Raw genomic sequence first — 15,350 nt, forward strand, 5'->3', positions numbered from 1 at the left:
ACTCTGGAAAACAGTCTTCTGCCATCAGCTGGAAAACTCTTTCCTGCCTCCAGTGACTGGATTTTCCAACCAGACGATGCCCCTTGGCACACGGCGAGGTCAGCTAAAGCCTGGATGGAGAACCAGAACACTGGAACCATGCCTTGGCCTGCTCCGTCACCAGATCTACATCCAACTGAAAACCTGTGGAAACCATCAAAGGCTAAATGGAGAAGCACAAGCCCACAAACAAATGTGTGAAACTATGGTTCTGCCATCAGGTACTAACTCCTGTGTGCATCATGTGACTAAAACAGACAGAAAAGAAAACATGGAATGTCTAAAAGCTCTGTTCTGGCAGCATTATGGTATAGCTACTGATGGAAGGACTTCAGTGGTTTTGGTTATTATCTAGAGAACCCTGGAACATGTCTGATATCAGCTCTCAGATTAAACTCTTATGAGCTATTTTTGTTGTTATCATTAAATTTGTCTAAACAAATGTACCTTCAGTGGTTCCAGGCATTAAAATGAACAAGACATGGAAGAAAACAAGGTGGTCTGATCATTTTTTTCATGACTGTGTGCAATAAAGATGTAGACGGCGGCGTCCGCACACCGGGGGGCGCTGCAGGAAGTGCTTGGTTAAATTGCACATTCATGCTGCCACGGTTCTCAGCCAAAGGACGTCCATTTCTGTGCCTGTGACCTTAAAGTGGTTCAGATCTTGTGACATGAGGTGGCCTCAGTTACTCAGCGATAAGGGTATTAACGTGAGTCATATACAACAATATAACATAATAGGCAGAATCAGAAACCAAACAACTCGTAGATTCTCTGTTGTTTTGGCCAGATAATATATAATATATGATATGACATGATATGATATGATGTATGATGTGATACAGCTCATCTCAAGAGGTCACAGTGTTTAAATTGTCTGAGACCCAGATTTGCACAATGCAAGGATGTAAGATAAGAGCACATTTTGATGTAATTGAAATAATTCTTTTGAACCTAAAGTTACAGCTAACCTGAAAGCTAGAAGGTGCAAACAGAGGGGACGTGATTTTGGGAAGGCCAGACTCGATGAGCCGACACGAACAATGCGATGAAAGTGACACAAAAGCGATGTAACCCAAAGCCCATTGTGACTGCAGCAATCCGGGAAAGACACACAATAGCTTGTTTACGACGAATAAGTAAGGTAGAGGTGAAGGGATATGTGCTGAAAAGAGCCATTGTTAATGTGACACTTGGCCTCAAGGCTACAACGAAGTTCTGGGAAATGGAGACAAGCCAGCGATCTGCAGGATAAAAGGCCGACGAGCAGTGGAGGAGGCTGCCAGAGGAGACTCAACACTCCAGCTGATCCAGAAGACAGCCAGTCCACCTTGTGAGTGTTTACATTGTTCTTATGAATGTCATTAACTCTGCTTCGTTGACTTGCAGTATGATGTTCTGCACATATACAGAGTTATATTTGTCAATTGTGAGCGTGCAAACGGATATTTTAAACCATTTTGAGAACTTCAGTATCATGCAAAGAATGATTTGAACAAACAAAAAAACTATTCGGTTAATTTATTATTGATTTTAAGCAAATCTTTACTTGTTTAAAAAAAAAAAAAAGGAAAATGGAGTAAATGAAGTTTGCTAGCAATCACAACACGTAACAAATAGAAAAACACGTGGCTCATGTCTGTAAGTGTAATCAATGATCTGAGTAACTTGTCATGGGTGCAAAACAAGCCCCCAAAAAACAGCTTCCCTGATGTCGATAACCAAAGTTTTTGCAAAGATGTGCAGATGACCTTTGCTGTCCTCGACGCCCGACTTTATGTAGATCTGCTGAGAAACGTGACCGACAGTTTTTCACGTCTCTGTTTTTGGAAGGTCCCAGTTGTGGTCATCATGTTCGCCGGCAAGACGCTCGGCGTGCTGCTGGCGCTCTGCACCGTTCTGGCCCTGAGCCGAGGAGGTCCGATCAACGCCACCCAGCCCAAGGTCATTGGCAGCCTCTGCGAGTACAAGAAGATGTACTGCTCTTACTATCACGGAGTGTACTGCCCGGAGTGCGACGCCGACGGGAATTTCATCCCGTGGCAGTGCTCATCGATGAGCGGGTACTGCTGGTGCGTCGACGTCAAGACCGGGGAAGAGCTGCCGTACACGAAGAGGCCGCTGGGCTCCGACCCTATCGACTGCGGTGAGTGGTTGTTATTTTGCGGCGTTTCTTTAGAGTGCAAAACTGTGAAACAGCAGTAAGAATAGTGGGATCTTCAGGTTTCCAGTGGTTTGCTAATCAACAGCAGTTCTGGTTTTTCTATCTCTAACCAACGCAGTCTCCGCAACTTTATGTTCATCCAAAAATTAAACCACATCCTCAGGTACGTTTTGAAAGGAAGGCGATTCTGTTGTGGCCTGTGACGCGACGTGTCGAGGTTCGATAAAGCCATAAAGTCTGAACCTAAACACCAGAGTTCCATCCGTTTCATTTACATCCAGTTTTACACTCGTGCTTGTTCGACGTGGTAGAAGCGTGCTTAATGCTCCGCACCAATATGACTTGGTCAGGAAAAAGATCAGGGTTCGGTTTAAAACAAGAGCCTTTCACTTCATAATTGCAGCGTCTCCTCCATTTTCTGGTCCCATGTATGATTGGTTGGCTTAAAGGGAGCAGCAGTGAAGCAAAAGATTACAAGATACATCGGCGAGAACTCCAGCAGAGATCGCATTTCCCCTAAAACTTAATCAAGAAGACAATGGAGCCATAAACAAAGATCATTGAGTCGAGACTGAGTTGGATGAAAGAGGTTGAAGTCAGGTGGCTGTAGAGGAAAGTCCACGGCCGTCAGCACTTGTTGGTCTTCTTCGGTTTAGCAGCATCAAGCTACAGTCCAAGTACAAATATGTTAAAATGTTCACACACGCATAACTGAGTCTAACTGGGTTTCTTTTGCTTCTAGAACACTACTACCACTGCCCAGAAGGCTGGACTTACTACGACGAGAAGTGCTACAAATTCGTCGAGTACGCAAAGACATGGCTTGAAGCTGAGGTGAGGACCGATGGAGCGACAAAGACGAAAGACCAGCCACTCAGCCCTTCACACATGTTGAATTTAGGGCTGGTTTTGTTTAGACAGAACCACATCTGAACCGCAGTTCTTGCCACAGATCGAGTTAAACTCCTGGAACGACTGAGCCCGTCATCGGTGCTTCGATGATTGTTGAGTTTCCACCCAATAAGTCTCGCTGGACATGAGCTGACGATGAAACTGAGCGGCTCATGGATTTGAGAGTTAATCAACCAAACCTGCATTTAAAACTCAAATCATCGCCCCGCTGCGACTTGTAATGAATGAAGTGTATCTTTTCACTCTTGCTTCATCCGGATTTTCCAGATTCAAAATGTCGGCTGCGACCAGAAGACATTAGCAACCCCAGAGTTCTTTGTCGTAGCGCCCGTTGCTAGCTAAACGGCTAAATGCGCTCCGATCCACGCGACCATCTCCTCAGGTGGCTGCTGTCGTCCAACACCGCAGAAGTCACAGTGTTTCACTGAAATCGCTTTATTCTCATTTATGTAATAAAAAAAAAGAAAAAAAAAGCGTAGTTTGTCATGAAATCCCCCGTGCTGTACGAGAAGCTAGATGAGGTATGAAAGTTATCGTTGTACAAAGTGAAAACATATAACAGCCATGAACCAAATCAACAGTAGAGAACAACCAAGCAGATCTTCGTTTGAGCCCCATCAGAATAAAGGCCGCCCGTCCCTACTTGTGACGAATGACGTTCATCTTATCGGTCTTGCTCGTTCCAGATTTACTGTCAGTTCGAGGGCGGCAACCTGGCGGCGATCCACAGCTATGAGCAGAACCACTTCGTCCAGGATCTGATCAAAGAGGTCACCCACAGCTTCCCGCTCACCTGGATCGGCGGCTACGATTCCATATATGTACGGAAATACTGAAATTCATTCTGTGTTATTACCCAGCCCTGTACACTGATGGATCGCTGTAAATCTTTGAGGTTTCTTTTGGGGGGGGAGGGTTGCAGTTTAATAATAATTATGTGTGAACGTTTGTGTCCATCTGCAGCCAGGTTACTGGATGTGGCGCGACGGCTCCAAGTTCCACTACGAATACTGGTACCAAGGCAGCAAACCCACCACCGCGTATCACTGCCTGATGATGAACTATCACCGTAATACTACACACACACACACACACACACACACACACACACACACTATGAACTTGACACCAGGGATGCTTTTTAAACTCGTGTTCCTGTAGATGACCGACTTCATCATGTCTACCAGAGAGGCACATTTAAACTGTTTTCTTAACCGACTGGCGACCGTTTTAATAACTGCTAAAACAAAGCTGTAGTCTGAGTGACGCCTCCTCTGGTCTCTACAGTGTTAAACAGGAAGAGGCTCCCCCTGGTGGAACAACCAGGTACTACAGCTGGTCTACGATACGCTCGCTGACGTTTGTCCTTTGTGTGTTTTGCCCTATCAGTTAATATATTTTTAATCGATTATGGGCAATCGCGCTCGCTTCCGTTTATTTTATTTTTTTTGCAGGTTTCCACGTCAAAATCTAAAATGATCTCTCGCCACCAACGTATTTGTCACAGTGTGGCAGTGACGACTCACTGTCCAGGTGTTTGCCAGTGCAGAGCTTGTTTTCCGAACATGCCTCAGGATGTGGCCGAATGCTCCACACGGACATACCGAAGCAGCAGCAGCGGAGCCATTATTCACATCCTTGTGTCAGAGCTTTGACGCCCTACCTCAGCTTGATTGTTTAATCGCTTGCTCGTCAGCAATTAATCCACGATTGTGTGGCCGCTCCATTGAAAACCTCAAGTCGTCCCAACAAATCTTCTCAGTGGACAAACAAGAGAGAGATCTTTAGCTTTGTGACGTACTTACATTCTTTACGCTAAGAGACTAGCTAGCTAGCAGACAGGAAACACGACTGCTTCATCGGTCTGCTGTTTGGTCATGCGTCGCCTAATCTTCCTCACGGTTGCTTGATGCTGCGGGTGTTCACACTTTGGATTACATTCAGCACTTTCACTGCAGTTTTGTTTTTAAAGCCTGTGAAGGAGCTGCAATGAAAGGATCCTTAAAGTCTGATCTCTTTGTCGTCTTTTTTTTTTTTTTTTCTTTGCAGTTGAGTTGCAGTGGTACTCAGCCAACTGCAACGACTCCCTCCCGTTCGTCTGCTGCAAGGACATGTGAAGTCAGACAGCGTAAAAGAACTGAACACAAGGTGGCGCCAAAGTACTGGGCTGCTCAAACTGAGCCCACAAAAAGGCTTCCCTTCTTCCTCGGCTTTTAGAGGTTAGTTTTATTCGCAAAGATGTTTCCACTGCAGATATCTGGCTAGTCCACCTGCCGAGATCTCCAGCTTTTTTATTTTTCTGCTGATTATCTGTCTTTCTTTTTTTTTGTATTGAATAAATACAATCGAGCATGCTGCAAGAACTGTACCTATCATAGCAGTAAGACGAAGCACTAAAAAGTAATAAAAAAAAATACATCAACTGAAATGGTGAAGGTTTTTGTCACACAATAAGCAAATTCAGAGCTTCTACGATGTTTAATGTTGACACAGATTTGGTGATTTAGTTCGCAAAGGGGACTAAAACGCGGCTTTTTGTCCAAAGTTCTCAACCGCAACTAACGATTATACTTGTTTCTCAATTAAGCAGCAAATTGTTTGGTGAAAACCCAAAAGTTTACTGTGACAGAGGTGCAAAGGAACTTTCAGGAAGCTGCAATCAGACGAGTTTTTAGGGATTCATTTAACAGCCGACGTCCAACAGGTCCAGTCGTTGTATTTGAGGTTCGTTTAAACCACAAAAGTGCAAATCAAACCACGTCTGCACCTGTTTACAGGCTTGAGTTCATGTGTGGGTGTTGAGGACATGGATTTCATAACCCAACGCTGCCTTTTGGACTCGGGCAAACATCGGTTGCTCCATCGGCCCAGTTTCCCGACAGCAACAAGAGTCACTGAGACTTCTTTTTTTCTTTTGCGAAAACGAATGTCGTGAACTGAACTTCAAAAACAACATCCGGCGAGAACGTTTAAAATGATTCATCCAGAAAAAGTTCAGATTCTCCTAAATAGCTCCCATCCGAGATAAGAACACCTTGCAACCTCGAGGTGAACTAATATTTGGATGAAGCCCAGTTCGCTGAATGGGCCCGAGTTCAGATCGGGTAAAACATTAAGTCCCAGCGTTTCTCTCAGTTCTCACTGCTAGTGTGACGGATAAAACAGCTCCAGGCGGTTGAAAGTGAGCAAAGAGGGTTCGATAACCCGTCGTTTTCTGAGCATCAAACACCAGAATGATGTTCTGATTGAGAAATGTTGACTTCGTTCTTCATTTGGTTGAAAAACATCAGAATCAGCGTGAAAATGTGAACGGTTGTTTTTTAACTTTTTGACTCGGTTTCCTCTCACTTTCCCTCCAAAGTCCTGCACATGTGTGGAAACAGAACGAAGGAGGAGAGAGAACTCAGAGATTCTTCTGTGCAGCATTTAGAAAGAATAAATTAAAGGAAAGCAAAAGTTGAGTTTATGTGATTAGTTATGCTGCATAAATGGAATAATCACACGTGTTTCCAACATCTGGAAGATAGCTGGTGACCCAAATTTGTTTCCATACTTGTCTCACTGCCCACAGTTCAGCTGAAAACTACCAGAACTTTTGTCTCATTTGTCTATAACGGCTTCACTGTTGGACCAAAGACCTCAGAGTTTTTTAAATTAATTTATTTATTTTGTCTAGAATCTGTTTCGAGCAAACTCTTCATTTTTGGTGAATTATAACCAACCCTGAAACCACAAGTCACACACGATGAGTTCAAGGACTGCCGGCAGTCGATAAATCCGATGACTGTCTCTGTTTTCGGATGAATTGTTTCACTTTGGTTAAAACAGACGCAGTTTCTAAAATGACTTAAATTTGGTGGCGGTGACGTTTCAGCCGAACCGTGAAGTCTGTCGACAGAATGCGAAGCCTAAACGGTGGCGGTCACTGTTTACGCATCTGACTCTCAAACAAACTCTGGAGTCCTTTTGCCCTTTTGTTCCGGGACCAACTCCAACAGACTCAGGCTGGATGATGTTGTTGACCGACTTCAGCAGATCAATAGAAGTGGGAGAGGACGGGGGGATAAATAGCCGATCGAGTCAGATTTCAGGCACAGAGAAGGCAGCGGAGGCACACTAAGGGAAGCAGAGCGACCGACGACAGTTCGAGAGGGGAAACTTTATTGATAGCGTACGATGAAGACGCTGCTGGTGCTGTATTTGTGCGTTTACGTCGCCTGGGCTCAGGACAATCTGGACTATGACGACTACGGCACGGTGAGTCTGCTTCTGTGCTTTTACAACAAAATATGCATCTGGACAAACCTTGTGTTGCACCTTTACTGCATTTCAATGTGTAAAATCTGTGTTTATAAAAAAAAAAAAAAAAAAAAAAAACGAAGTGAAAAGTGATTTATTTGTTCTTTAGGTCAAACATTTCGGTTGGATTTGTGTTTGTTTTTTACTTTTCCACATCAGAAAGCTGATTTCAGACCTAAAAATTAAAAAACAAACAAACAAAAAACGGCACTCGTCAGATAATAAAACGAATCAGAAATTGAATTAACGAGTTCCAAATCAAGCATGAAGCGCTGAAGACGTCCACGTTCTTGAAAGTGAAGGAAAAACGGGACTTTGTTGTTTAAAAAAACAAACAAGTTGTGACGTAATTTGCGTTTCATTAAAGGGCTGAATTTACTTTTTCTGATAATGTTCAGTGACGCCGTTGTTTAACAGTTTATGTTTTTGAGTTGAACTAATTATTTTACTTTTCTGTGCATAAACATGAAGCTGAACGTCTTGCATGTAGTTTTCATGTTTAAATACTGTTACTCTGGTTTTACTGCACTAATTGCTCAGATTCTATGTTAATTAAAAACACATTTTGGTTAAAGACGAGGCTCCTAAACAGCAGAAGACGCAGAGAAAAGCCACTCGATCCTTCAGTTACATCAATTTTTCCCTTTTTTCTTCCACAGGACGCGAATGCATCAAACAAGAACGCAACGGTACGTAGAACAAACCTGCCGCGATTTCTGCACGTCCGTCTGTCACTACGTTACGATTCATTTTTTTAACCGCCGTTTGCCCGCAGACCGGAACAAGCGTGGACGCTCGTGGTCACCGCCCGCTAATGAAAGGCAGAGAGAGCTACAGCCGGAACCGCTACAGCCCTCCGCCAGTCGGCGGCGTCAGCAGGTACGGCAACACAAACGACCTGACTGCTGACTGACAAACCGACGGGGGCTTGAGTTGAGTTTGTTGCCTCCGGCTGTGTCGGAGTCTTTCCCCCGAGGTCATCAAACATCTGCAGCATCAATTTGTCTGAATGACGTCGAGGAGCTTTAGCAAACTCCTCGTTTTTGAAAAGGGCGAGACGAGACACAAAACGACACACAGTGGACAAAACAACGGCACAAACCTGAGTTAAAGTATTTCAGCAGGTTTTTGGTTTTTTTTGCTCAAAGTTCAGTCACAGAATAGCTTTTTTGTGTGGGTTTTTTTTCGTAGGTATCGCGGCCGCCCGACTCCGGCGCCGGTCGGAGGTCAGCAGGTGCAGGAGAAGGAGCCACAGCCCGACGCCGGAGGATGCACTCATGCTTCGGAGATGATGGTAGGAAACAAAGCCGCTCGAAGGCCAAACCTATGTTTATGGTTTGGGTCAGAGGTTTTGCTGCGATGTAGTTTTTGAGTCTTGTAGGGTTTGTCCTGTGTCAACTCGGCAAGAGGAGGGGAGGTCAGTTTCTTGACCGCCTTGCAGGAATGATCTTTGGCATCCGAGACTGAAAGCTGAAATTCCAACATTTGCATAATTTCTCACGCAATTTGGAAACCGAACGGGGACGCCACTTTCAGACGTCCGTATGTCTTGAAGTAAACGTACTAGAGTCTCCACATGTTCAGAGAACGCAGCACATTGTGGAAATCAAGACTCAGCTTTTGGCTGAAGAGCTTCCAAATTCAGGATTTTGTTCGGAAATAGTAAAAAAAAAAAAAAAAAAAGAGATCGCTGATGCTTGGAAAGCTTTCATATGTTGGTAGAAACAGGAGCTCTGGCCAATCAAAGCTGTCAAAAAGGTAAAAACGTAGTGACCTTCTGAACGGCCAGACGGACATGTCGGACCATGTGTAGGACTCATGACTTCTGTTGTAGACTAACGATACATTTTTCCGTCCGCCAGGGCGTCTTGTGTCCCACCGGCTGCGAGCTGAAGACCACGCTGCTGAAGCAGGAGACTGACGTCAAGACGGTAGGTTGGCTGTTGCAGCTTCTTTGTGCCTTTCTGTTCGTCTCAGCAAAGTTTTGTCACGTGAACATTGGCGGGGCTGGAAACGAGTAGAGTTTCCATCCATACGTGTAGTTTATTGTATATTTAATGAAACGTTTCACCTTCATACCACAAATACGTTCATGTTACTTTAAGCACATAGAGATGAATCCAAATGTCACACTTGCTAATGGACTTTATGTCGTAGTTTGTCTTGTTTTGTGTCTGTTTTTGGTCATTTTGTGTGACTTTTTGGTTCGTTTTTGTCTCTTTTTTTCCAGTATTCATTTCTTTTTGGCCATTTGGGCTCTCTGTTGTCATTTTGTTTAGCTTCTTTAGTCACTGTGCATCTCTTAGTTGTTTCATGTCTCTTTTTGGTCTGCTTTTGGCCATTTCTTTTTACTAATTTGTGCTCCCGTGTTACGTTTGCTTGTCTTTTTGTTAACTTTGCATTTCTTTTTGGCCATTCTAAAGCTCTTTGCAGTCATTTCGTGTCTCATTTTGCCTCCACCTTTAGTCATTTTCGTGTTTTGCATCTGTTTTTTTTTTTGTATGTATGTCTTTTGTTTCACTCATTTTGTGCCTGTTTTTGGTTGTTTTGTGTCTTTTTTTTTGTAATTTTTAATGTCTTTATGGTTGTTTTGAGTCAGTTTTTACTGCTTTTGTGATTTCTGTTCCATCTTTTTTTTTGTTGTTGTGATTTTATGATGGTTTCAGTTCACTGACGTAACAGAATCTCAGGTTATACTTTTTACGAGTGTATAAATACGCTTCAGTCGATCGATTCTTCAGTTAAATCTTTGGGAAATCATTTGCTTTGCTGCTGTGTTGTTGCCGAGCCGACGTCGACGTTTCCATTTTTTAAATTCCTTTTCGCCGTCTGATTCCCGCAGAGCATCAATCAACTCAAGCCTCAGGTGGACGACTTGTCCCGATCCTCCAACAACATCTTCAACTACGTCAACAGCATGTCCAACTCTCTGAGGGAGAGGCAGCGAGTCTTTAACGGTGAGAAAGATGATGACGTTGGAGCGTTCACGTCAAAGCCGCCGTGTTGCATATTCAGATATTTAAGGGGGACGGCTTTTTGGAACCGATGTACATTTGTAGTGAAAATTCAAGTCTTGGGGTCAAAATTGTAACTTTACTTAAAGGCCTTTATTTGTTATTTTATTGGGACATGGTTTTTTAAAAAAAACTACCTCCTCTGATGCACTTTCTGTTACCGGATGTTCACAGACAACAGCCGAGTGGTGAGTCAATACACCGACCGGGTGGAGGAACAGCATGCCTACATCAAGGAGACTGTGGACACGCTTTTCCCATCAAACATCAGAGTGCTGCAGGTAAATTAGAGGTAAACCGAATGCTCAATGGGATTAAAGCGACGAGACCGCAAATAAAACAATGTTTGATGGCTGCAGGGAGTTCTGGACAAGATCCGGCTGAAGATCCAGAAGCTGGAGAAGGCCATCCAGGCCCAGAAGGAGGAGTGCAAGGAGCCGTGCAAGACCAAGTGTCCCATACCAGTGGTGTCCGGTAGGTGTGGCAAAAACAACTCCATGATACCACGAGAAGAACATCAGTGATTAGTTAGAGTCACAGTTCATCTTCTGGGGAGCAGGAATTGGATCATAGCAACCAAAAAGTGGCGCGAAACGACTACAAAGAGACAGAAAACAACCACAGTGAGACACAAAATGACCACAAAGAGACAAAACAGCCACAAAGAGACACAAAACGACCACAAAGAGACACAAAACAGCCACAAAGAGACACAAAACGACCACAAAGAGACACAAAACGACCACAAAGACACAAAACAACCGTAAAAGAGACACAAACTACTCGTAAAGAGACACAAAACAACCACAAAGCGACACAAAATGACCACAAAGAGACACAAACTGCTTAGACATAGACACAACAGGTCTATATGGGTCATCTCATGCGGATCCTGAATGCGTATGTGAAGTTTCATTGGGGTCTGGTTGGGACCAAAGCACCGGGCACATAGCAGAACAGACAGAACTGTGTCATCTTCCGGAGCTACTCAGAAAATGTAAACTGTAGGACAATATGACGAGGACGTTTTTTGTTGTGAAATCTTCTCTGGTTGTGATCCAGGTAAGGAGTGTGAGGATATTTTCCGTCGTGGAGGACAAGATTCCCAGATGTACCTCATCCAGCCCGATGCCTTCACCACTCCATACAAGGTGTACTGTGATCAGTCCACCCAGAACGGAGGTGAGAACCGATCCAGTTAAAATTTGCACTAGTGAAGGCCTCAGTGTTTCTCTCTAAGACTTCTCTTTTTCTTCCCAGGATGGCTTCTCATCCAGAACAGGCTCGACGGCAGCGTTGACTTTGGCCGACGCTGGGACGAATATCGTCGCGGATTCGGGAACATCGCCTTCGATGCTGGCAAGGGTCACTGTGAGACTCCTGGTGAGACTTGTTGAACAAAAGATGAAACCATTCCATGATCTACCTGTACACTTTATTTAAACCTCTGAAAACCCGCCTGCAGCTCTGAAAGTTGCCAGAATTATACCGTTCGCCGTCGCGACAAGATTGTAGAAACAGTCAGAATAGGCAGATTTTCAACTGCCCTTGAACTCATCATGTGTTACTTTCATTTCCATGGGGAAAGACAACCATACCTAAGCTAAAAAAAAAAATCTGATTTAACATTTCTGTCCATGAGATACCTCTGACGAGTATTTTTAATCAAACTAATACTGCAAAGCCTTTTTAAAAAGCAAGGCAGGATCCATTTTATCTGCTCAGTGTCCCGGTCTTTCCAAAGATGTGATAATGTCGATTAAAACCAGTAATAGTGCCGTACTCAGGTTGTTTATTTGTTTCCTTGTCTTGCGACAGGTGAGTACTGGCTGGGTAATGACCGCATCAGCCAGGTGACCAAGATGGGCCCGACTGAGATTCTCATTGAGATGGAGGACTGGACAGGAGCCAAGGTGAGTCCTCAAGGTTTCCAACCGCAGCAGAAATGATTACTTGCAAATAACACTTGTCTTTCTACTTGTCTTATAATGTTTTCGGTTTGGTTTTGAGGACCTTCTCTTGGGCTTCAGGACATTATGATGTACAGTCTGTAGAGCCCCACTGATCCTGAGTTTTAGAGGCTTGTGCCGCTCTTGACTGAAAGTGAAAAAAAAACATTCCAGCACTGTATTTCCTAAACTAGTTAGCGACGTACTGTGAAGATACGACCATCTGATCAGCTGTGATGCTTTCACATTATGGCATGGCACCATTTCTAAATGAGCCCTTTTTTCTGCATTACATTCTGCAAAAGAAAGAAGAGTTTATATCAGTGATATCTGCCACTACTGACTGATAAATTTGGCCGGTTAAAATCTCAGTTGGGTTCGAGAAATTTCATCTTGCTAACTTTCATCCTGACGCTGAGTTGGGTTCGCGTCATGATCAGCTTGATGAGGAATTAAAATTTCGACTCAGGAACCTTTAAGTTGATACGGTTAGAGAACAGTATCTACTTTAAATACCCTTACATACCGAAAAGTGGGAACTTTGTCCTACATTTTCTAATCATGGGTGTGTCAGTTAGGAAGGAATCTGAAAAATGTTTCCTACTTTCAGGTCAATGCCCAGTACCGCCAGTTCACCATCCAGTCCGAGGCATCCAACTATGTGCTGGCCGTCGATGGTTACTCTGGTAACGCTGGCAACTGTTTCCTGGAAGGATCCCTTGAGCTGTTTGGTGAAAACCGTACTATGACCATCCACAACGGCATGATGTTCAGCACCTACGACAGAGACAACGACAACTGGTGGGTGTCCTGAAACACATCGAGTAGTTCACTCAGTGTCCAACCGGCAAGTTCTCTGATGTGTTGCAAAACTTTTCCCTCTGTTTTTTTTCTTGTTGGGGGGGACTGCCATTGGCCTTGAGTATGTTTAAGGATTAAACTCGCTAAAGTAGTTTCTCTTTAACGCAAAAACGTCAACACATACTGGCTGTGTAACATACAGAGTGCCCACATAGAGGGCCGTACATCTACTAACAAAATGTTTCAAAAAATTGGCTCCTGGTTTCATCTTGGTAATGTTCATTGTGCATATTTTTAAAAACAAAAGATTCATTAACACAGGTAGGGATAAAGTCTGTAGCTTCGAAGCTAGATTCAAGAGTTTTATTGTCATATGCACAGCAAAACAGGTAGTTGTACTACACAATGAAATTCTTACTCTGTTCAATCCCCCGAAAAAGACGATACATTAAAGATAAATAAAACAAGCCAATAAGAACAGAATAAACAATTAAAAACAACAGTAATAAGAAGCTAAGGGAAGCCATGGTGGCCATGGTTGCAGTTACCAGTGGAATGCTGCAGTGAACAGTCCATTTAAGCGCATCTAAAAATGTTTCCTATTCGCAATAACTGAAAGCTGTTGTCTTGCAATTGGTTAGCCAGATTTTTTTTCAGCTATTTAACACGTTTCTGTCCTTGTTTGCGCCCATCAGGAATCCTGGTGATCCATCGAAGCAGTGTTCCAGGGAAGACGGAGGCGGCTGGTGGTACAACCGCTGCCACTCAGCCAATCCCAACGGCCGATACTACATAGGCGGAGCCTACACGTCGCAAATGGCCAAGCACGGCACAGACGACGGCGTGGTGTGGATGAACTGGAAGGGAAGCTGGTATTCGCTCAAGGCCATCAGCATGAAGATACGGCCATACTTTGCCTCCAGATAGTCATGCTGGAGGTGTCAACACATACAAGACATACAGGAAATGGTCAGAAAGACCCAGAAAGGTTCAATGTTCCAGAAAGAATTTATTTTTAATGACATATCAGTTTTGTTAATGCTGAACCACTGAAAGTTTGTTCTTATTTGGCTGTGGCCTGTATGCTAATGGACACACACATTTACACGATCATCACAGAGTCTGAATAAAATCACACAACAAGGATGAAGAAATTAAAATCTTGCATTAAAAAAAGTGACATGCAGCATTAAAGTGAAGGACTTATGTGTAGAGAAGATGTTTTAATGTCAGACAGATGTGTTTCCTTCAACTTGACGCAGAGAAACCGGATGAGCTGTGACTAAATCACCTGTGATGTGTCCTTTCTTGTGATGTGTGACGTCTTTGTTGTGCACCGTTAGTATGAGTTGATGCCAACTGTACTCTGCTACTCAATAAATGAGCCAAACTGTGTGCAACCTTCTACTGAGCATGTTTTCATTTTGTTGCCAGCGAGTCACAAATGGACCAATTCTGATCCTCTCCTGCAACCAGTAGACCTTCAGTAGACATTCCATATTGATGTAATAATATGTCAGGTATGAATATCAGTGTAGTGTGGCGACCATGCCACTATTTTCTGTTGTTTATGGGATAAAATAAATATATTTAGTAGCTGCCAACTCGTGCTGCCTCCCTCCTCGTTGCAGTCTTGAGCCAGGGCTGTGACAAATGGCGGCTCATCCTTGATTCCATTGTAGCTGATTGAGTCCTGAAGACCAGGGGGGAGTTCACTCAGATTCCGCTTAGAGGGACGATGATGATTCCATACGCTTGCACAGATCCTCAAAAGTGGTTATGTTAAGAGCTGTTAACCAGCGTTTAAAGTGTCTCATCAGATGTCTGGCCAAGACAAACAACATCCCTACACCTCTAAGTTCTCTTGTTCTATCTGCTGGAGAATTTTCTCAGTTTCATGTCCTTTTCTTAGTTCCAAATCATGCTTCACTCAATCATGCTCAATAACTGCACGGAAACTTTTAAGGACTCTGCAGCTGTTTCTGTTGCCTGCTCATCCTGTCCTGTTAAAACTCCTATTTCTGACAATTTTTTTTTTATATCTCAAAGTGGCTTAAAGATTTGCTTTGAGGGTCTTGTCTCGCACATTCACATCATAAAGCCGTTCTAAGCAGCTGCGCATTTCAAAGCTTCATCAGATGGAGCGACAGCAAACGCATCGACACTTGC

The 15,350-nt window shown here is 43.7% G+C and overlaps 2 protein-coding genes across 2 annotated transcripts; both read left to right on the forward strand.

Moving 5' to 3' along the window:
- The first annotated feature begins 1,318 nt into the window (after positions 1 to 1,318).
- LOC103373034 (galactose-specific lectin nattectin-like) lies at positions 1,319 to 5,546 on the forward strand. The gene is made up of 6 exons (XM_008302832.1): positions 1,319 to 1,375; positions 1,876 to 2,188; positions 2,949 to 3,040; positions 3,805 to 3,939; positions 4,082 to 4,187; positions 5,168 to 5,546. The coding sequence occupies exons 2-6, from the start codon at positions 1,894 to 1,896 to the stop codon at positions 5,233 to 5,235; spliced, it is 696 nt and encodes a 231-aa protein (XP_008301054.1). The 5' UTR covers positions 1,319 to 1,375; positions 1,876 to 1,893; the 3' UTR covers positions 5,236 to 5,546.
- Positions 5,547 to 7,216: 1,670 nt separating this feature from the next.
- Positions 7,217 to 14,586, forward strand: fgb (fibrinogen beta chain). Its single transcript, XM_008302833.1, has 13 exons — positions 7,217 to 7,375; positions 8,077 to 8,106; positions 8,193 to 8,296; positions 8,609 to 8,711; positions 9,280 to 9,348; positions 10,260 to 10,374; positions 10,606 to 10,712; positions 10,791 to 10,905; positions 11,494 to 11,613; positions 11,692 to 11,814; positions 12,250 to 12,344; positions 12,991 to 13,181; positions 13,877 to 14,586. The coding sequence occupies exons 1-13, from the start codon at positions 7,295 to 7,297 to the stop codon at positions 14,106 to 14,108; spliced, it is 1,485 nt and encodes a 494-aa protein (XP_008301055.1). The 5' UTR covers positions 7,217 to 7,294; the 3' UTR covers positions 14,109 to 14,586.
- Positions 14,587 to 15,350: the final 764 nt, after the last annotated feature.

This window comes from Stegastes partitus, unplaced genomic scaffold (assembly GCF_000690725.1).
Source record: "Stegastes partitus isolate 25-593 unplaced genomic scaffold, Stegastes_partitus-1.0.2 Scaffold1888, whole genome shotgun sequence".
NCBI classification, from domain to species: domain Eukaryota; kingdom Metazoa; phylum Chordata; class Actinopteri; family Pomacentridae; genus Stegastes; species Stegastes partitus.